The sequence below is a fragment of the Peromyscus leucopus genome, chromosome 9, assembly GCF_004664715.2.
Source record: "Peromyscus leucopus breed LL Stock chromosome 9, UCI_PerLeu_2.1, whole genome shotgun sequence".
Lineage (NCBI taxonomy): Eukaryota > Metazoa > Chordata > Mammalia > Rodentia > Cricetidae > Peromyscus > Peromyscus leucopus.
The window spans coordinates 80,996,677-81,019,290 of NC_051070.1; the positions used below are offsets into that span (position 1 = coordinate 80,996,677).

At 53.6% G+C, this 22,614-nt stretch overlaps 1 protein-coding gene and 1 long non-coding RNA gene across 3 annotated transcripts; one reads left to right on the forward strand and one right to left on the reverse strand.

Moving 5' to 3' along the window:
- Positions 1-8,880: 8,880 nt before the first annotated feature.
- LOC119088538 lies at positions 8,881-13,469 on the reverse strand. Of its 2 annotated transcripts, XR_005092190.1 has the most exons (3): positions 11,940-13,469; positions 10,918-11,125; positions 8,881-9,747 (listed from the first exon to the last, which is right to left on the reverse strand). It is a non-coding gene; the product is annotated as an uncharacterized LOC119088538 (long non-coding RNA). The 2 variants fall into 2 exon arrangements; XR_005092189.1 differs by having other exon boundaries at positions 10,918-13,469.
- Positions 13,470-13,756: 287 nt separating this feature from the next.
- Znf503 (zinc finger protein 503) lies at positions 13,757-18,412 on the forward strand. Its single transcript, XM_028879787.2, has 2 exons — positions 13,757-15,119; positions 15,852-18,412. Exons 1-2 carry the CDS (start codon positions 14,805-14,807, stop codon positions 17,481-17,483), a joined length of 1,947 nt encoding a protein of 648 aa, XP_028735620.1. The 5' UTR covers positions 13,757-14,804; the 3' UTR covers positions 17,484-18,412.
- The last annotated feature ends 4,202 nt before the right edge of the window (positions 18,413-22,614 follow it).

Here is a 22,614-nt window from a genome sequence, read left to right on the forward strand (position 1 = left end):
TATTTAAATAGCTAATAAAAAGTTACCATCAATTAGCAGAGAATTAAGAGGCAGATAAGAGGCACAGACAGGACCCAAGGGTTCAGAGGTCAGAAAGAGCAGGCAGATGATACAGTCATGGTTGCCATGAGCACTTTGCACGTGCCGGGCATGCCAGGCATAGCTCTCTCTATTTCCCCACTGGCTGCATGAAGTGTGGACCATTATTACTTCCGTTTTGCAGAAGAGGAAATGGAAAGTTCAGAGGTCAAAACCCTCACGTGGCCACACACATAGTAAATGAAGTCATAATGGTGCTATCTTTGGGATCCAAGCAGCTGGGCCCAGAGCATGTCACTGGCTGACACTCATGATGAGCTCATGTAGAGGCAGGGAGGGGTGCTGGGCCCGGAGCAGGGTCTACAGGAGGGAACCTTCCACCAACTCCTCATGTGCACGTGTACTCAAGCTCTTAAACTTCACTAGGAAGGACCTGGGTTGGTTGTCACCTAAGGGGGTTGATCTTGGCAGTGTCCTTCGATGCTTAGAAACCGTCATCAGACATATTGTGTGCCAACCAGGGAGAGAGGGACATAAAGGAGAGACATGTGTATATTTGCAAAGAAGGTGGGAATAAGAATTCTCTCCATGCATGGCTTTGGTAAGATGTAGAAAAGGAGGCCAGGCGGTGGTGGTGCACGCCTTTAATCCCAGCACTCAGGAGGCAGAGGCAGGTGGATCTCTGTGAGTTCAAGGCCAGCCTGGTCTACAGAGTGAGATCCAAGACAAGCACCAAAACTACACAGAGAAACCTTGTCTCGAAAAAACAAAACAAAAAAATTGTAGAAAAGGCAGTGTCCTGAAGCTACTCCAAGTGGTGCCTGAGATACCATGGATATTCAAATGCAATAAAACCATTCAGTGTGATTCATCCAGCTTGGCAGAACCTGAGCTGAGCATAACACGTCTTTCACTTGAAGTCATCACCTGGCTAGGTTAGAGGCATTTGGCCAAGCTGCTTGATGGAGCCTGCAGCATAATCTAGAAATAATCACCATCAGGCATGTTTAGAAGGCACCTAGTGAGCCGGACTGTGACGAATCAATTGACATTGTTGGTTGTGAGTGACAGAGACTAACTTTGAACAGTTCAAGGAAAGAAGGAGGAGGAGAAGAGGAAGAAGAAGAGGAGGAGGAAGAGGAGGAAGAAGAGGAAGAGGAAGAGGAAGAGGAAGAGGAAGAAGAAGAAGAAGAAGAAGAAGAAGAAGAAGAAGAAGAAGAAGAAGAAGAAGAAGAAGAAGAAGAAGAAAACAACTGATATCTATATCAGGAAGTTCATGGGACCAGAGAGAAGACCAGCAACAACCCACCTGGGGACATGGGCTGGACCTGGCAGTGGGTGCAACTGGAGATGGATGGAGTTGGCCATGCTACTGTACAAAACCAGGTAGGCCACCGCCTGAGCAGCCACCATCACTACATGGATGGCAGCACTGTCCTCTCCACTCTTTCTCCCCATGCAGTCACGGTCAATGTCATAGGCTCAGTGCTTCCAGTAAGGGTTTCCAGATGATTCTTCATCCTCTGCCCACCCTTTTGGAATCAGAGAACCAAGTAAGGAATCTCCATGATGGGGCCTCAGCCAGGGCAGGAAGAAGAAAGAGGTAGCCCCTTCAGCATCAGTAGTTAGAGGCAGACCCCCCTTCTCTCCACCAAAGAGGAAAGGGTTTCAGGCACTTGAAAGGGACAGGAGAGAGAAGCAGCAATGCCCATCATGAACTAGCAAGTTCACCGTAATGCCTCGGATTAAAGGTTGTCCACACTCAACCACTCTTCTAAAATACCCAAGTCATCTCACAGAAATGTTTGCCTGCTTCTCAGGCTATTTCAAAATCCATCTCTATTAGTTATTTTTCTATTGCTGTGATAAACACCACAACCAGGGCAACTGATGGACGGAGTGGTTGATTTGGGGCTTACGTTTCCAGAGGGTGGGGGAGCAGCAGGCACAGAGGCTGACGTGGCAAGCTGAGAGCCCACAGCTTGAACCACGAGCACAAAGCGGAGAGAGCCAACTGGGAATGGCTTGAATCTTTAAACTCCCAAAGCCTGCCCTCAGTGGCACACCTCCATCCCTCCTTAAGCCTCTCCAAACAGCACTACCAACTGGGGACCATGCATTCAAATACTGGGGACTACGGGAGACATTTTTTTCATCTAAACCCCACCCATGAAGGAAAGTCTCTAAAACAGGTTTCAGACACTTGTTTTCATCACTGTGCATAACACCACCAGAGAGGCTTGCTACATGGGAAGGTTAACAAGATGTTTGGCTGAAAACATGAAAACCCTTAATTTCACTGACTTCAATAGAGACCGTCCTCCCCTAAGGAAGATTTTGGAAAGGGGAGAGTTCTGAAGATGGCTCCATGTCCCGCTGACAGCAAGACTGAGGCTCTCTTTGAAGCACCCTTAGACTTTTCCTTGTGGTCATAGGCCAGTGGCTACATACGGTTCTAGATATTCGGTTCAAGTTCATGGGAGAAGAGAACAGGAAGCGGGAGAGGGCCGAACCATTTGCAACAATCCCTTTTGATGATGACACAAGAGTATTTCTTAGCATTCCTGTTCCACTTGGCCACCTGGTCGCCATGTACCACAGGTTGGTCTCATGGCCACCCCTAGCTGTAAGGGTGGTTGGGAAAGAAGACAGGATAGATAGTTGTGATTCGTCTACACTGGTCTTAAACCACTTCCTGGGCCTGACCCATTGTAGTGTTGACGTGGGGAAGAGGGGGAAACGGCACAGCCAGTGTCAGGTTTGGTCCTTGCAGGATTAGAAGTTGGTTGAGCATGGGGACCAGGGCTTTTTCAGGAAGAGGAGACAGAAGCAGAAAAATACAGGGCTGAGCGGTGGTGGCGCACACCTTTAATCCCAGCGCTCGGGAGGCAGAGGCAGGTGGATCTCTGTGAGTTCGAGGCCAGCCTGGTCTACATAGCGAGTTCCAGGACAGCCAGGGCTACACAGAGAAAGCCTGTCTTGAGGGGAAAAAAAAGAAAAGATGGGAGGGAGGGAGGAGGGAGGGAGGGAGGGAGGGAGGGAGGGAGGAAGGAAGGAAGGAAGGAAGGAAAATACAGGGCATGTGGAGTGGACAAAATAATTCAATTTGGCTATTATGTAGACTACTGTAATTTGTTAAGCTACCTTATAGAAATAAAATCATTGGTTGAAAAATATAGGCACAACATTTTCTTAATTAAAGAAACATGGTAGCAACCCATTTGCCCACCAATAGTTGAATGGCTGAATAACACACACACACACACAGCTTAAAAACAAGTTAGCTATATATCTATAGCCTATTTATTATCATGAAAGAGTGAGAAAACTGCAGAGACGCCCCTATAGATACCTTCTTATGTAAATCAGCAGTGGAACAACAGCCCGCTAGATATGGGGGAGCATGGCAGAAAAGACAGAAGCTGTCACCTGTGGTATGGAATGCCAGCTCTGGGGAGGCCACATCAGAGGAACATGAACTGGAAGCCAGTCTGAGTTACACAGGGAAACCATGTCTCAGAGAAAGTAATGGAGAGCATGGGGAGGGGGGACAGTGAGATGGCTCCATGGGTAAAGTTCTTGCTGCCTGGAGACCTGGGCTCAATCACCAGAACTCACGTGATAGAAAGGAAGAATGTATTACTAAAAGTTGTCCTCTGACCTCCATACAGGTGCTGTGGCATGTGCATGCATGTGTACACACACACAGAGAATAGATAAATGGATTTTTTTATTTATTTCTTTATTAAGCAATGTCTGGGGGCTATAGCTCAAGGTAAAGTACTTGATAGAACGCTTTAGGCCTCTGAGCATGATCCCCAGAACCTGACCACCACCCCCCCTCAAAAAAATGGTATATTCAAAACCAGCTCACACTGGGTACCTCAGGAGACTGAGTGGGAACTGGAGTGGGGGGGGACTGGATCAGTTTTTTCTTTTTATATCTTTGAGTGTTTTCCTGACTGATGTGAACATACATAACTTTGGCGTGCATCTTGAAGCTTTCAGTAAGCGGTCTGAAACCTTTTTTTTTTTTTTTTTTTGAAGAGTTAAGTGTTATGTATGGACAATGGGGAGCCACTGAGGGTTTCTGAGCCAGGGGATGATGTAATCAGGAAAATTAACCAGGCAGGTGTGACAGACGGATTAGGGAGGGTGAGGACAGGCAGAACAATGAGCTGGCTATATCGTGGCAGTTCAGTCTGAAGGCAAAAAGGACTGAACAGAGATTGCCATAATCTGTGAAGAGGCCAAAAGAAAGGGGGCCACCAGGATGGGCTGTGGGCAGCTTTTCCAGCAGCGTCTTAGAACCTTGATGTGTATATATGCGGAACACTGGGAGGAGTGGTTACGGGCAGAAGCATGCTTCCTCCTCCATCCCATCTTCCACTCTGAAAGCCCAAGTAAGATGCTCCTCTTCTCCAGCTCCTGCAGCATCCTCTTTTTTTTTTTTCAATTCATTTAACTTATTTATTTTATGTGCATTGGTGTGAAAGTGTCCTATCCCCTGGAACTGGAGTTACAGACAGTCGCCACATAGGTGCTGTGAATTGAACCCGGGTCCTCTGGAAGAGCAGCCAGTGCTCTTAACTACTGAGACATCTCTCCAGCCCCCCTCCAGCATCCTCTTAATTAGCATTTACAGTATAAGGAGTCAACATAGTCATATTTTTCATGAGATTTGCATTATTTCCCTCTCTAAACCAAGAACATCTCAGGATGTGAGAACACTTAAAGGTGCCCCCCACAATGTGCAATGAACCCGAGACATCGTTAGCCATTCATTCAGCACAGTTGGTTATATTTGTATTTATCTTCATTCATTCCTTGGAAGAAACAGCTCCAGGCTCTGCCCGTTGGAGTTTACTATTGTAGGAAGAAGACAAATCCTGGACAGTGCATCCTGTTATAGCTGAGGGTTCCAGGGGGTGCAAGTGTGCATGGAGAGTGGTGTGCCCTTGAAGATCTACGGGAAAAGAGGGGAGCGCCAGATGGAGAGCACGAAGAACATCAGCAAATCCCTTGAGGTGGGAAGTAGCCTGGCCTCTTTGAGCAATCAAAGGGAAGCCAGGGACAGTGGGAGCCCAGGATGAGTGGAGGTGAGAGGCAAAGACCAGGGAAGACAGGCCAGCCAGGGGATACAGACCCATGTGCTGCTAAGAACAGCTGGAATACACACATGAAGCAAAAGAGAAGCAAGCCCCAGGGTGTGCTTAACTTCCAGACACAATTTTGGGGGTTTTTGTTGTTGTCGTTATTTGGGTTTTTTTGTTTTGTTTTGTTTTGTTTACATTATTTTTGCTTAGTTTTGTTCTTCTTTATACAGAGTCTCATTCAGGCTGACCTGGAACTCACTGTCCAATGCAGGCTGCCTCTACCTCCAGATACAGCGATTACAGGAATAGACCACTACACCTTCTGTGGTGAGTGCTGGAGACTGAGCTCAGGCTTGCTGTTTTATGCATGCCAAGCAAGCACTCTATCAACTGCATGTGTCCCCAGCCCCTGGTTTTTTGTTTGTTTGTTTGGTCACAGAAAGAGCTCTCTGGCCCTCCCCAGTTGGGACATCAGGGGAGAAACCATTAGGATGCTCCACGGTTAGCTTTTCCAGGAAGCCGGTAGCTGAGACCACCCCGCCAACACCTCTCCACTTCTCTGTACAATTCCTCTGGCTCCGCACTGCCTCCACTCCAAATGGCTCCGGCTAACAGGGCGAACATCCCAGACCTCAGAAGACTTGCCTGGGGCAGTTGGAGTCCCCAGGATGGCAAGAGATGGAGGCAATGAGATGAAGGCAAGGCCTACTTCTCCTCTCCGTACTCAATCTGGCTATAAAACATCACGTTCACACTCAGAGAGTTGCTTTCAGGGCTTAATTCACACAAAAATTTGATAGTGCTGGCACAAAGCAACCTCTATCAAAAGTGTTATGTTTCTCCATCCATAGCATATTCCGGCTACTATAATTACCCTTAGATAATTTGGCTAATTGATTACACATGAAGATTCACTGCCTTTAAATGTGGTGTGGATGTATTAAATGATATGAAGTTGAATAAAAACGGTTAATGTGGAAAAAGAAGTTTTGCTCCTGCTGAAAGGTGAGAGGCTTCCAGACCCATCTGTTCCAAGGGACATACGGTTGAATTCCAGACTAAGCTTAAGGCCTCTGGACCAGGTAAGTCCACCAAAGGACCCAAGTTTGAACAAATCTTAATTGTGACCTGGGGCCTAGGTCCTTCTGCTTTCACGATTTAAAACGAAAGTGAGTGTAGGTGGGGAAAGGGAGCTACCACTGTCCTCCTCCTGCCTTGTCAGGCCTTGGACCAGGCTTTGGGCTGGGACTGAAAAAACTCTGAGCGCTGCGGACCTAGGCTGGAGTAAGGGGCGGGTCGACGCGACAGGGGGCGGGGCCTCGCGGCGGCCCGCAGCCCCACCCCAGCGGAAGTGCTGCTGGGCCCGCCCCTTTTTCAGCAGGCGGGTTCACCCTCGCCGATCCTCGGGCCTGATCGCTCCAGCGCAATTCGACTTACGCCGGCACCCCTGCTTCGGGTCTAGAGAGACGATCCTGGCTCGGCGCTACTGGCTGCTCCCTGTCCCTCCCACTTCCCCGCCCTCCCCATCCTTTCCCGGTGATCCGCGCGGCCGCTGGCGCCGCTGGGAACCGCACAGGTAAAGTGTGGGCGCAGGTGTGGGCGCCTCCCGGGCAAGCCTGACTTGGGGGGGGGGCGGGACGGGGTGCTGGGGACTGAGCTCAGGCCTTCTAAGGTTTCATATATGCCAGGCAAGCACTCTGGCAACTGTGAGAGAGTGAAGAAAAGGAGAGGGGAAGAGACTGTATTGATCGTACAGCAGTGAGAAGAGAGAACGCGCAGCCCAGGAGCGATGCTAGAGCTGGGCAGATAGAAGGGGCGGGACTGAAGCCCTCCAGCTTGGGGGCCGGGTCACTTCTGTCCCCCGCGTCTTGCGCAGCCTCCGTTGTGCCTGGGAGATGTTGAGCTGTGTAGATGTGGGGGTTGGGGGGAGGGAGGCCGAGCGGTGACACCCGAGGATTGTCCCCCACCCACTCCGCTCGGTGACTGGATACTGACAAACGCCCCGCCTGGGTGCGCACAGTCCCAGGTTTGCAGAATGAAAATCAATAAAATCGATGCAGTGGCAAAGAACACGAAACATGTTGGGTTGTTATTATTACTATTACTTGTGTTTGTTAAACTTTTTTTTTTTAACTTCCTTCTTTGAAAATGTGGCTTCAGCTTTGATCCCTGGCCTCAAAGAGGGACCCAAATTATCTTCTGGGTCCTCCGCAGGAGACTAAGAAGCTTGCACTTGGTCCCAAGCCGAGCAGACTTCTCCAGGAGGCCTAGCAATGTTGTCAAAAGGAGGCAAGCCCCAGGGTGTGCTCAGCTTGCCCCCCACGCCCTATTATCTGCCCTTTAGGGAGATGGACCCCCTCCATTTACAGGTCTCGGGTTTACCACTCCCACGCCCCCCTGGGGGGGGCGCCTCCTCCCCTCCCCCGCGCTCTCCCGGTCGTTTTAAATAATGATATTTGCATGCAAGGAACGATTCATAAATATGTCAGGGCCGGTGAAATATAGGCAACATTTCAAACTTTCTATTTAAAAAACATGAATTATGGCCACGGAAAATGTGTTCCCATTTAAAGGCGATACGAAGTATTTGGTGTCTCGTCCCCGGGCCCATCCATCATGCAGACAATAAAGAGAGTTTTTCGCCCTGACACTCGCGATTTATGGGCGCCCTTCTCTGCCCTCATCACTCACCCACTACGGCCGGCCCGGGGACAGGCCCCGCAGAGAGACTGGCAGTCGCCCCCTCCAGAGTCCAAGAGCACTGTTTGCACCTTTGCCGGACCCCAAATCCACGGATCTTCAGGGAAGCGCCTCGAGTTAGGGGATCACCTGGCTAGAAGGGTCTGAGCGACCACGTGTGAGTGGGAACCACACACTCACTCAATCTCTCGAGGCAAGCTTTTCTCATAGCTTGAAGCTGAGGCGATCCAGAAGTAGCCCTGCTTACGCCCTCATCCGAGGACAGGGGCGCAGAGCTGGAGGTTTGCTGCGCAGGTGGCCCCAGGTTTCATAAACTCTGGTTCGAAGTTAGGGCAGAGAGCTGGGCAAGGGACTGCTCAGAATGACTTCTAAACATTCCTCCCCACAGAAGGTGATCTGGTCTCAAATTTTCTCAAGATGGAGAAAATCAGGCGGAGGATTCTGGGCAAGGCTTTGTACAGCTCTTAAAAAGCTGCTTCTCCTGTAACCACCGGTGGGAACTAGAGAAGCCCATGCTGGACCTCTGCAGCAGTTTGGAAAACACTTGATATCATCTGGCCCGGGGCGCGAGGTGGGCACCAAGGAGTAGCAGAAATAAGAAAGGAGGGGCGCCTCCACTTCGCCTCTAGCCAAGCTAGGCCACCCCGGTCCCTCCCTCATGTGTTCATACTAACTCTGTCCTCCTAAAGTCGCCACTGATTCCCTGGAGAAAACTTTGGAGAAGCAAAGTTCAGACTCTGCGGCGGAATTTGCTTTCAGTTTTCGCTAGGGGCGGACTCAGCCCTGTAGAAACCCTGTATGTTTCTGAAGCTTGAGCAGAGATGGGGGCTGCTAGGCCCAGCACCGCAGAGAGGCCATGAAACCTGGGGGCACCACTAGAACGGTGGGGCTGGACCCAGCTTCCTGGGCCTGGGGAGCCATCTCCAGCCTGTGACTAAGCCGAGGCTCACGGGGACATGCCAGGCAGGAGCCATTTCCAGTTGGATGCCTACTGGTCGGACTTACTCTGTTTAAGGTAGTACCAACGACTGCCAGAGAAATCCTGTCGATTCTAAAAATGACAAGGTTGAATTTATTATATAGCCATGTTTAAGTTTTATCCATATGAGGATAAAATTGCACAAACATCTTGGCGCTCAGTACCAACACCGCTTATTGCTTCTGGCTTCTGGGGCACATAACACAACACCTCTGGAAACTGAGATCTATAGGATAAAAAATATTCTTAAATTCTAAATGTGTGCACATATAATTAATGTTGGGAAAATTATAAATCAGGGTTTTGATTTGTTTTTTGTTTTGTTTTGTTTTTACATGTGATGGATTTTTTACATCCCTTGTTTGGGTGTCATCAGGGCCCAAGATAGAACTTATGTCTAAATAACCACCCAGTGCATATTTCCTACAGCCAGAGTGGAGGAGTGTCCTGTCTATAGCTCTTAAGTATCAGTGAAGGTGATGTAAATAAATGCATAAGAAAAGCAGGCCAGCAGTTAACTGAGCCACAGTGCATCGTATACACACACACACATATATATATATGAATATACAATATTTCTAGATTTATAAATAAATTATTTTTGTAAGACTGGAGAGTGAGGACAAATTGAGGCGCTTTGGGGAGGCTTATGTGGGCACCCCCAATCCTGTAGCCCGGTGCACCAAGAAGTCTGCAGTAGGTTTTGTTAGATAGTGGCCGCCTTCAATCCCAGAAGGATTGCTGCTGCTTGCAGAGGCTCAGGGTGGATGTTCAACTGCTGAGTACTTTGGGGGTTCTTGTGGTCGTAAACCTCAGACAGTGTCTTCGAGAAGAGCTGGCATTTAAACTAGCAGGCCCTGGGGTCCCTCCAAGAGCCCTCTCCCGTCAGACACTTCAATCAGCTCTCAGTCCTGGCTTAGTCCGGCTTTGGGTCTGAGTTGGGACAAGAGCATAAAATAGAGAAGGGTGGGCGGGGCTCAATGCCAAGACCTTACCAGAGTGGGAAGCCAGGAACACCAGGAAGAAGGCCACTGTTCTGGAGTCCAGAAGCCAAACTCCACCCAGCCCTTGAGGCTCTAGTTTGAGGCCATGGAAGCAGTATTTGCTTAAGAAATCTTAGGCACTCCTTCCCACACTACGCGCTGAAATCCCGATGCCCTGCGGGTCTTAAGACAGTTGCAAAGCCCCAGAGAGGCTATTGGCCAGGTTAACAAGGATGGAACTGTGAAATTCCGAGGCAAAATGCTAATTCCAAAACAGGGGTTTGTGACAGTCCACACACATTTAACTATCCTGTCCTGGCTGAATTACTTCCTTGTCCCCAAATGCACAGAATCCTTAAGAGGGTGAAGAGCCTCTAAAAGTCCCTGCTTGGGGAAGAAACCAGGGGGGCATTTAGGCAGGAAATCCTGTGGCTGGCACGCACCCTGCCGCGGGAGAAATAACCCGGGCCCTGAGAATGCCCTACTCCAGGGGATATGACTACCATATAGAGGTTTAGACATTGGGAGGGTACAATAAAAAATAATCCCTGACAAATCGGAGAAAGGAAAGGAGAGAGGATATGAAGGGTTCAGGTTCAGAGAGCCAAAAAAAAAAAAAAACTGTAATGGAAACAAAAAGGAGAAGAGAGAGTGGAAATTTTAAAATAAACAGAGTCAAAGAGGCGAACCTAGAAGAGTGCAGGCCATGGCGAGGTCCAAGGAATAAGCGAGGCCACATGTTCCGTTCCTCCCCAAGCCTCCCTGGTTTGAAAAGCTGTTAGACTCAAGCGTGTCCATCACCTCAGTGGCTCCGGGAATCTCAGGCCTAATTGTAGTCTGGTCGGAAGGATCTGGGTCCAGCGACCTCAACTTGCTCTTTCCCTCACCCCTCGGGGGGTTGGGGGCGGGGGATTGCTGGGTGGAACCGAACCCGGGTGCAGAGACCCCCGGGGGCATATGCCAGTCCGGGACTCTTTGGGCGCTCTGGGCCAGGCTTTCCAGCTCGCCGGGCCTGACCTGTCAGGCGGATTATCTTCGAGGGAGATTAATAGGGGAGGCGGGCTGCAATAATAATCGTTTTGTTTGATGTGACAACTCTGATAGGCGTTGATTTACTTACAAACTGATAGGCTTTTAATTGAGCGCCTCCGCCGAGCCAGAGATGAAAGGGAATCAGCGGTGAAAGGCGGCCCGCCTGCCCTCCGGCCTCAGTACTGATTAGCCATCTCGACAGTGAATAGTTCAAGGCATTTTCAAACTTTTTTCCTCGGCTCTCTTCCTTTCCGCCTTCTCTCCTCCACCTCCTCAAATATCGGCCATGCCCACACCTTTTTTTTTTTTAAAGAGAAAACAAATCATGTCCATTGTGTGCAAATAAAATCCGCAGGACATCCATGCCTACCACCTCAGAGGGTTGGAGGTATTAGGCCTAGCCTGGAGTAATTAATAACCCCCCACCTACATAGCTTGCGCCGGCCTTCGGGGATTTGGCCTCCCTTGAGAAGTGCGCGGGCTCGGATGATGGTGTGTCCCCCCCCCCCAAAGGCGGTGGAACGCAGACACCCTAGGTGCCCCCGCGAGCTCCGACCTGCAGAGTTGAGTTTTGAGCCAAGTAAACGCAGGCAGCCAAGGGCCGGAGCTCACGGAACACCGCGCATACCCATGAGCGCATGTAATCGTTCTGGAGCAAGAGCCATTCCACGGTCCCACCAGGCTTGAAGCGCTGGGGCGGCCTCCCTCGAACTGCCTAATGCAATAAGAAAACTACTGGAATTGGGAGGAAAGGGGACACACTGAGGACGGCCCAGGCTTGCGCTCCGGCTACCCTTAGTTCTCTCCACAGCGCCAGCTTCCGATGTCCAGGCCTGTCGAAGAGGCCAAAATGGCAGACGGTCCAAGGCCGAGCTTGCTACGCTTGGGACCACAGTAGTTGGCCAGAGGCGACACCGTCACAGCCATGCAATCGGTGACACTGTCAGGCACTAACACCCGCAGGCTACAAATGGCTTCGGACACATTGCCAGGCAGACAGTTTGGAGCTGCCACCCTGGCAAACTGTACTCTGGGACTCTTGTCTCCAGGGACTATTCAGGGGACCTTCACATCTCTGCGTGTGATCTTGCCACGGTGAAACAGACTTACCTTCCTCAATTGTCGCAGAGGCACCACAAACCTTCCTGAGTGCAGGTGTTCTTAACACACACACACACACACATACGCCCGCATGCACACCAGCCCCAAGCACAAACCACCTCTCCTCTCCAAATTAGCATTAATCGAGTTACCAGCTCATTAACTTTGCCAACCTAAGGAATCAAGGAATAAAATCAAAACGGCGTGAAAGAATACCTACGAGAAAATTCTAAAACTCATCCCCACCCCAGAAAGTTCTCGTTACCCGTATGGAGTGGGAGATTTTAAAAAAGGGGGGTGGGGGAGACTGGGGTGGTAGGAGAGGAATGGGCTAGCAAGCCGAAGGGAAGTCCCCAACCGGACCCCTGCAAGTACCGGGTTCAGATCAGGGTGCGCGGTGGTCGGAAACCGGTCTCCAGGCTCGGCCCCCGCCCCTGCGCAGGGCACAGATCGGCTCCTGGCTCCCAGTGCTCCCAGCCCCACCATTTATCAAAAGGACTTGACAACAAAAGAAGAGCTCTGCGGAAAAGTGGGGGGGGGGGGATTCAAAGTCTCCCAAGTCCCTCGGAGGAAGGGGGTGTGTCCTCTCACCCCTTCTACTTTCTACGAGTTTCTGGAGGTGACCCTCGAACTAGCTCCGGACGTTACGGAAGTCCAGAGAATTCGCCCAGCGGCACGGGAGTGAACACACACTGTACGCCCAGATCCAGGTAGAAGGCGGCACGCACAGCGCCTCCCTCTTCTTTCCAAACAGCCCGAGTGACGGCGCAAATCGAGGGGAACGCAGCAGTCCCGCTCCGCTTCCCTGGAAGAACCGGTTCTCACAGGCAGCCGCCCCTCCCTCTCGCGTTCCTTCCCTCTCCTCTCCAGGCACCGGTCAGTCCTGTCTGGACGGTCCACTTTATTCAGTCCAGCAGCCCCGGGTAGTCCCCGCTCCCAGGACTGTCGGGATGGCGCGCGGAGAGTAGTGGCGAAGGACCCGGGAGAGGAAAAGAGCGAGCCTGAGACCCGTTTGCCTGAGCACACGGCCAGGCCTCTTCTCTGGAGCTTTTCAAGCCTCGCTACGAACCCGGGTCACAGAATTAAGGAGGGTTACCCCATCAGTAACCTCTAGGACTCGGGCTACACTGGTAGTGTGGCTCTTTGGAAAGAAGTTCCTGAGTTAGGGGTCGGGACACTGCCGAGGGCGGCAGCCGGACATCCTCAAGTTACATGCCCGGGAGGGATTATCCCAGAGAGACGGGAAACCTCCCGTGTTAGACGTCGTCTCCACCGCCGTTCTTAGGTACCAAGCAGCCCCGAACTCTGCGATCCGGATTGACCAAAGCACCCCAAGGTGGAGGATACGTCCGTCTCTCCAACACGAGGAGGGAAGGCGCACACCCCAGGCCGGTGCGACCGAGATCGGCGTCCTGGGTGCACCTGCGCACTTTACTCTCACTATTTCATTTTCCTGACGGTGGGCGCCTCTTCCCCCTTTCATTCTTTTTCTTACACCCCTCCTCGATACACACACACACACACACACACACACACACACACACACACATATCCCAGGAGGCAGCTCCTCTCTCCCCCTCCTTCAGTTCCTTCTCGGTCTCTTCCTTCCTCTGTCTCACTCTCGGTCTCTCTTTTTCCCTTCAAGTCTCACCCGCCTTGTAATCAGCAACAAAAGCTGACATAAATCACGGGCAGATTGACAAGAGCTGACAAATAACTGATTGATTGCGGTCGAGGCACATTGACAATTGATGGAGGGGTGGAGATGCCCAGAGAAACTGGGGGTGGGGGGAAAGAGAGGGGAATGGGGAGGACTGAGTGTGAAACAGGGGAAACATGTGACCCCCGCTCCTGCCCCAATCTGAGCGTCCTCGGGTGTCACGTGACCAAGAAAGGCGGAGAGCCCCGCGCACGTCGCCTGGACTAGCAGCCGCCGCCTCCATTGCCCTTCTAGCTTCTGGTTTCTCTGCTGCGCAATCTCAGGAAATCCAAGCGGTCGGGCAGACTTTCTCCGGCATCGGCTCTCCACCTTTCCTTACCCGGGTGGCCGCACCACGCGAGATCTCAATTACTGAAAAAAAAAAATTGGTGCGAGGACCCCCATGCATCCCTGGAGTTGACCGTTCAGCTGGTATCCACACTCCCGCCGGTGCTTCTTCTCAACACCCGCCCGAAGTCTGTTAACTCAGACGCACTCCCTCCCTGCAAAGGTTTCAGTTTGTTTTTCCAGCGGGGAAAACGAAGAACGACGAGGAGGAAAAAGAAGGAAGGCGGTAGATGGCAAACGTAGAATAAATGTCCATCTCGTAGGGGTAGCGAAATCGAGGGAGGGGACAAGCCGAGGGGCGGCAAAGAGGGAGCTGCCCATTAAAACCAGCTCGGAGAGTCCTGGCGGCGGCGGCGGCGGCGGCGGCGCGGGACGCGTCACATCCCCTTGACCCTCCAATCACCTCGGGCTCCCATTTGATTGGAAGGCGGCAAAGGCTTTAATCTCCCCCTCGGTGCAGCTGCTTTTGAAGTGAGTTTCCTCGCCAGAGCCTCGGCTGGACAAGCAGCGGCTCACATCGCAGAGTGCAGCGCCGGCTCGGGGCCGGGAGAGCGTAGCGCAGGGCGCAGCCCGAGGCAGACACCGCGCACCGCGGGGCACTCCCGCAGTCCACCCGGCTCCTCCAGCCCCGCCACGGCTCCCCTGCGGGCCACCCAGGATTATTCGCTTCTGGCTCCAGGCTCCGAGAAGGCTCGCGGGGGCACCCGCGTCCGCCGAGCCAGCTCCTCCTCCAGCTGCTCCCGCTCCCTGGGCGAGCGCGCAGCCCCGAGCCCGCCCCGCGCGTCCCGGAGCCCTCCCCCCGCTGCTCCCATGCGCGCGGGTGGGTCATGAGCACAGCGCCCTCGCTTTCTGCCCTAAGAAGCAGTAAGCACAGCGGCGGCGGCGGCGGCGGCGGCAGTAGTGGCAGTGCGGACCCTGCCTGGACCAGCGCGCTTTCTGGAAATTGCTCCGGCCACGGCCCAGGCTCGTCCCCGGCCGGCAGCACCAAGCCTTTTGTGCACGCCGTGCCCCCTTCTGACCCCCTGCGCCAGGCTAACCGCCTGCCCATCAAGGTGCTGAAGATGCTGACGGCACGGACTGGCCACATTTTGCACCCAGAGTATCTGCAACCCCTGCCTTCCACGCCCGTCAGCCCCATTGAGGTAAGGACCTTCTGTCAGGGTTCCAGCTGGGACCCCCTACCAGGGCTGCCTTCCTGTGGGGTTTCTTTCCCATGGGATCTGGGGCGCGCGGCGGGGTGGGGGTGGGGGGAGTGGGCACGGTCGGAGTGATTCAGCTCCAGGATGGGAGAAAAGGATAGCGCTTCCTCACCCCTTAGTCGGAAAGGGCAACGAGGTGGAATGGGGTGTAAATTCTAAGGGGCAAAGCCATCCAAACTTGTCCTTTTTGGATTAAAGCCCCTATGGACCTAGCTCTCCGCCATCGGCCCCTAGGCGGACAAGGGCCTGAATACTGACTGTTCCAAAGTCGCCTTCCTCCGGCTCTCCAGAAGCTAGTATATTTACACAGCCTCGGAGGCGCCAACCGCTCAAGCCCTTGCTCTTTAGAATCAAGGAGTGTGTGCCGGGAAGCGGGTACAGATCTGGGTCTAAGGGATGAAAACCAAAACATTTGCAAGAGATTGTTTCCAAATCTAAGTAGTGCTGAAAGAATGTAGGAAGGATCCTAGAGCGGTCGGGGGATCTGGCATCGTTCCCAAGGACGAGAATCTTTGCGGGTGGATGTGGAGCGGGGTGCCACTTTGAATTGCTCCTCAAAGTTGAGATGCTTTTCGCGGGCTATTACGGAGGGCGTTGGAACCTTAAAGCCAGAATTCTAAAGGGTTTCCCCTTCTTTCTCTGTGTGACCCCCCCCTCCCCGGTCTGATTCCGCAGCTGGACGCCAAGAAGAGCCCACTGGCGCTGCTGGCGCAAACATGTTCGCAGATAGGGAAGCCCGACCCCTCGCCCTCTTCCAAACTCTCCTCGGTCGCCTCCAACGGGGGCGGCGCGGGTGGCGCAGGCAGCGGAGCCGGGGGAGACAAGGACGCCAAGTCGGGCCCCCTGAAACTGAGCGACATCGGCGTGGAAGACAAGTCGAGTTTCAAGCCTTACTCCAAGCCTGGCTCGGATAAGAAGGAGCCGGGAGGCGGCGGTGGAGGCGGCGGCGGCGGCGGCGGCGGCGGCGGGGGTGTTTCTGCGGAGAAGTCGGGATTCCGGGTACCGAGCGCCACCTGCCAGCCATTTACGCCCAGGACAGGCAGTCCTAGCTCCAGCGCCTCGGCCTGTTCGCCGGGAGGCATGCTGCCCACCGCCGGGGGCGGCCCGGAGGGCAAGGACGACAAGAAAGATCCGGAAACTGGCGGCGGTGGTAGCAGTAAGGGCGCCGGGGGCTCCTCGGCGGACGGGGTACCCGCGGGGCTGGCACACGGGCGGATTAGCTGCGGCGGCGGAATTAACGTGGATGTGAACCAGCACTCGGACGGGGGTCCAGGGGGCAAGGCTCTAGGCTCAGACTGCGGCGGCTCTTCTGGCTCCAGCTCCGGTTCCGGCCCCAGCGCGCCCACCTCGTCGTCGGTGTTGGGCTCTGGGCTGGTGGCTCCCGTGTCTCCCTACAAACCCGGCCAGACGGTGTTCCCTCTACCCCCCGCGGGCATGACCTACCCAGGCAGCCTGGCTGGGGCCTACGCTGGCTACCCACCCCAGTTCCTGCCACACGGCGTGGCGCTCGACCCCACCAAGCCTGGCAGCCTGGTAGGGGCTCAGCTGGCGGCGGCCGCAGCCGGCTCCCTTGGCTGCAGCAAGCCAGCCGGTTCGAGTCCCCTGGCCGGGGCGTCGCCGCCGTCCGTGATGACAGCCAGTTTGTGCCGGGACCCATACTGCCTCAGCTACCACTGTGCCAGCCACCTGGCCGGAGCTGCGGCCGCCAGCGCCTCGTGCGCGCACGATCCGGCCGCTGCAGCGGCGGCGCTCAAATCGGGATACCCACTGGTGTACCCCACGCACCCACTGCACGGTGTGCACTCCTCGCTGACCGCTGCCGCCGCTGCGGGCGCCACACCACCCTCCCTGGCCGGCCACCCCCTCTACCCCTATGGTTTCATGCTCCCTAACGACCCGCTCCCCCACATCTGCAACTGGGTGTCAGCTAATGGGCCGTGCGACAAGCGTTTCGCCACGTCCGAAGAGCTGCTGAGCCACTTGCGGACCCATACGGCCTTTCCTGGGACAGACAAACTGCTGTCGGGCTACCCCAGTTCTTCGTCTCTCGCCAGCGCCGCCGCAGCAGCCATGGCTTGTCACATGCACATCCCCACGTCGGGCGCACCAGGCAGCCCGGGGACCCTGGCGCTGCGCAGCCCCCACCATGCACTGGGACTCAGCAGCCGCTACCACCCGTATTCCAAGAGCCCGCTCCCCACGCCCGGTGCCCCAGTGCCGGTGCCCGCTGCCACCGGACCCTACTACTCCCCCTACGCCCTCTACGGACAGAGACTGACCACTGCCTCTGCGCTGGGGTATCAGTGAGGGCGGCCCGGAGGAATTTGGAGGGAGAGAAAGGAGCTGGGGGAGGGGAGGAGCCGAGGGAGGGGCAGGAGCCGGGCGAGGTTCCTTGACGCCTGCAGGAGCGGAAGAGCCCGGCTACGGAAGGGAAAAGAAAGCCTAAATCTTACCTATCCACCAACAACAGCCAGCGAGTGAGCCTGGATGGGAAACCCGTCTCCTCCACCCTTAGCTCCCCCCACCCAAACTTTATAAAAGTTGAAAAAAAAAATCATTTGACTTTTTATAGAAAAAGAAGGAAAAATAATTGAGAAAGTGTTCATCTGAGGACTTCGCCGGTGAACATTGGTATTTATTTATGTTAGCTCCAAGCGGACCCGTGGTTCAAAAGTGCATTATTTAGTTTGAGCTCCGTAGGTTAAAAGGAGGAGGGGGAAAAATTAAAACTCGAGGGTAAATATGTGGGAAACAAACCCTCCCATCCCTTGTAGAGTATAAATAAAACAAAACCGCTACAGAACTAGGGTCTTCTCTTTAATGTTACTTTAAAATTGCTATGATTGTATTGTGCGTTCTTATTTAATGTCTGATTGAAACTCAAATTTACATGCATGTTTGTTACAAAAAAAAAAGAAAAAGACGAAACAAAATAAGTCACAATTTGTCAACTCTGATTTCAAATTGCAATTATTTTTAAGGTGTATACCATCGAAAGAGAATGGGTATTTTTTTGTATGTATTCTGGAAGAAAACAAAAAAAGGAAAAACAATTCTATTCCAAAACCTCATTTGCCTTATTTTGTTCTTTAAAAGGAACACAACTATTTTTAATTTTTAAGTCCACCCGTTGAGAAGGGACAAGGTTTACGTCATGTGCTAAAATAATAGACAATGTATCGCTTTAAAGATTAAAATTCCGTATATTTGATGTATTAAAAGGTTTTACTTCTTATTATCTTTTTTTAATTTTTTACTTTTATTAAAGCGGTTTCGGCCGCTGCGGGTTCCCAGGACCTCCCTGCTACCTTCTGCCCAGGATCGTGGCTGAATTTCCTACTGCTTTGTTGTGATTTTCTTGAATAGGCTAGGACTTCAGAAGGGCTGGCCAGCCGAATGGTTGGCCTTGGGGGAAGATGTTTTTCAAGAGAGACTCCACAGTATGGGAAAGATGGTATCCTTAGCTAATTGCTCATTTCGTTTTTATTTAAATCTCTCGGAAGCTGGTTTGTGAAAAGTGAAAGCAGGGAAAATAGAGGCTTTGGTTTTTGTTAAATTCCTCTTTTAAGGTTTTCTTGGGGGTGGGGGGCGCGTTTAAGTTTCGTTTTGTGCAGAGAGCTGAACAAGCCGAGATTCGCCCGGCGGGGCCAGAGCCCCGGGGGACGCGTGACTGCCTGTCTGTTCCCCTCTTCACATTGCAAGCATCCCCGGCTCGGGGCTGGCGGCCCAAATAGACTAGCGGGGATAGGGAGGCATTTGCTGACCTGGAGAGAGCACGCAGGATCTCCTTATCCCTCGGGAACAAAGTGAATTGTGCGCTTTTTTTTTTTTTAACCTAGAGGTAGTTGAATTACCCTAAACCCCTTCACACCCTGCCCACCCCCACCCCGTGGCTCCTTCCTCCTGCCGGAGTCGGGGCGTGTGGCAGGCCTGCACCGAGGCTGGTTTTCCCTGTCCGATCGCTCCGCAGTGGGTGCGGTAGCCCAGTTGGGGTTGCAAGAGTGCGTTCCCGGACTAGGAACCCGGAAGAAGCCCCTTTTAAACTCCGCGGAGCAAAGGTTTCGGCGGTCCCGCTCCTCCTCGAGGGAGCAAATCTGTGCTGTTCTGTGGCATCCGCGCAGGCAGGATCCGGGTGTGGATCCCTGCGGAGCTCTCCCTTCTCCGCAATTTAAGCCTCACCACCCGGCAGCCAGAAGCAAGGGCGGAACGGCATCAGGAATGCCCCGGTCACAGCGGGACCAGGAGGCTCTGGCTGGAGCTGTAAAGGAACTCTGGGCCCAGGTCGCTCTTCGGTGGGATTCTGGGACCAGAAAGTAGCGGCCCAGAGCGCGCACCCCAGAGTGCGTCCTCCTGGAGTCAGGCCTTTCTGGGTTCCCCGAGCTTCTGGCTCCCCTCGGCACCAGCTCTCCCTCTCTCTGTGTGTGTCGCCTCTGGGGCACGCACAGAGTCTACCCTCCACTTCAGGCCTTGTGTGGAACAGCCACCCGGGCCCGGGTGCCATTTACACGGGACTTGGTGGCTTTGGGGATTTTTTTTTTTCCATCCTCCTCCTTAGCACCAGTCTAACGGCTGCGGGACCTTTTCCCGGATGGCACGCAGAGCGGACCCGGCCGCCTCCCGAAGGCCGCCGGAGCAGACTTTGTGACGACTCCCTGGCCTCCCTGCTGCTTCCCGGGAGGGTGCAGCCTGGCAGCCTGAGACCCTGGCACCGGAGCTGGTGCTGTAGAAGGAACAATGCGGCCCTACTGCCGCTCTGGTCCGGAGGAGAGACATTAGGCTGGCCTGGGCTTCTCGAGAACTCCTGAGCACGCGATGGCTCACCATCCCCGGGTGTCTGAATAAACTCCACCACCACCAGGTTGGGGAGGAGATGATGCCACCAGAGCGCCCAGACCCCAGGGCCCGTGGCGTAGGATCTGAAAGCCAGGCCGCCGTCTAACCTCCCAGCAGCACCAGCCCCAGGCCGCTGGCACTGGGACCCACAGGCTTCTCCCACCATGGCCCCTTGCATTGGGCAGGGGTCCTTGGGCCACCACGTCTTTCCCGCCAGAACCCGTTCAAACAGAGAAGGCCTAAACATTTCTGGAATTCAAGCCTGGGACCTTCGGGAAGACAACTGGGACGTTCGGGCCTTCATGCCCCTTCCTGGCATTTTATTAACCAAAATAAAACCTCTTAAAAACTTTAATGAGACCCTCTTCCGGGAGAAGTTAGGCAGCAGAATTCCAGAGCTTCAGGGCTAGGGGCAGGAAGGATTCCCCGACATGTGGGATGGGCCAAGTCACTCCTGCACAGAGCAAAAGGATGCAGGGTGTCCGTACGTGTTGCGGGTTGGGCCCAGTTCTCGAGCCTCCCAGGAGAGACACACGCCCCTCCCCGCGGCGTCCTGGAGCGGTCCCCTCCTCCTCTTCTCAGCCCTGTCTCAGCAGCAGGGGACAGAGCCCCTGCGCCCGCAGTCGGCCTCTGGAGCCTGCACCGCGAGCGTGTCCACCAGGCGGCGCTGCGGGTCCCAACGGCCGGGAAAATACCGGAAACCCAGGCCAGTCTAAAGGCCTCCGACTGGGCGGTCATCCCAGGACCCCAAGCCGCCTTCTCCTCGTCTGCTTTCAGGGGTCTCCTCACTCCTTGCTTGCTGCGAACCATCTCCTTGCTCCTCTTCTACCCTTTGTAGCTTCCAGTTCTGCGGGTTGTATACACACACACACACACACACACACACACACACACACACATACACACACACACTCACACACAAGCACTCACACTTCCCCATCTCCCCAAGGGTTGGTACAGGCTTCCCAGGACCCTCCTATTCTTGAAAAACTCCCACTGCCGCTCTCAAGGCTTCAGCAGGTCCCTCTTGTGCGGCCTGCTCTTCACTTTCCAAGCATCTCTTGCCTGAAGCAGGCAGCCGAGATACAGTGAGGGACCCAGGGTCCTTTGGGGTGAGGCCGGGAGACAGCCCACAGGAGCCTTTTTTTTTTCTGTCTGTCTGTCTGTCTGTCTGTCTGTCTGAGGCAGGGTTTCTCCTGGCTGTCCTGGAACTTGCTGTGTAGACCAGGCTGGCGGCGAACTCACTTAGATCTACCTGCCTCTCCCGAGTGCTGGGATTAAAGGTGTGCGCCCCCACGCCCGGCTTCCACAGGAGCCCCTGGAGGCCCCTCTACTTGTCTTTCATGGAGAAACTGCTAAGGCAAAGTCCAGGAAGCCAATGGTAAGGCCACAGGGCAAAGCCCGGGCCGTCTTCTCGATTCACATCTATCCAACACACGTCCCTCTGGTGGAGATGCGGAAGGACCCAGTCAGTGTCCTTGTGGGGGGCGGTGACCTCACATCTGTTACCTTTCACCCTATCCAACCTTCACAACACCGCCATGAGGCTGTTAGAATCTTGACCCCTTTTTCCAAAAGCAGCAGCTGAGGCTGGACAGGACTCCACCTGGAGGTTTTTGAGTGTAAAGGGAGTGTAAGCAGGATTCTCACCTTGGCTGCCCCTACCCAAGATTTTTAAATAGGACAAAGCCTGAAAGCAGAGATTGACTTATCCAGTAGAGTGGGGTACTGAGGAAGGGGCGTCCTCTGAGTTATCTAGGTTTTTGTTATGGAGATTTTCCAAACACAGAGGTTAGGAGGAACAGTGGAATGGACTCCCGCGACCCCTCATCCAGCCTGAGTGACTGTCAACCCATGGGTAGTCTAGTTTTCGCTCTGCTCTCCCCAGCCCTCCCCGACTCCGACCCCGACCCCCATACACTGACATGACTACAGACATCCTGCAACTTTACCTCCTCAGACGTCAGTCACTTCCACTCAAGGCTTCAACCTGTTCCTGGGCTGGCATCTGTGAGCCAGCGGAATAGGTCAGTTCATCTCCACCAGACCACGGCCTGGCACTCCACCCCCCCTGGCTAGGGATATCCAAAAGTCCAAGAGGCTCTGATCCCAGAGTGTGCCTGGGGTGGGAGTGGGATGGGGAGTGAGCGGGTGTGGGGTGATTCTGTAAAACGACTCTGGAGCCTGGCCTGGCTTGGCAGTAAGAAACATTCTCCAAGTAAGAACAGCTTAAAGCCATATGCTACATAGAAAAGATTGTGTCGGGGCTGAATGAGCCCAGCTCTTAGCTCCACGTTGGCTTTATTCCATGATTCACTTTCTCTTGTCTTCCACGTTCTCATCAGGAAAATGGGGACATGGATACCAACCTACTGGGGGCTATTAGGAACTTCAAATAAAATAATAAATTTAAGGGCTGGGAACAGTTCAGTGGTAGAACCTGTGCCTAGCACATGCAAGGCCTGAATTTGATTCTCAACATGGAAAAAAAAAAAAAAAAGCAACAATAATAAAAAAAAAAAATGTGAAGTGTCCAAATTCCTACCCGGCCCAGTGTGGCTCTCAGTAAAGACTGAAGAGCTGTCTGTGGCTCCCTCTGACCCAG

Bases quoted from the DNA above. Each gene is read 5' to 3' on its own strand.
- Znf503 (XM_028879787.2), top strand. From the start codon at position 14,805: ATGAGCACAGCGCCCTCGCTTTCTGCCCTAAGAAGCAGTAAGCACAGC. The intron at 15,120-15,851 runs GTAAGGACCTTC...CTGATTCCGCAG, and splicing joins CGCCCGTCAGCCCCATTGAG to CTGGACGCCAAGAAGAGCCC.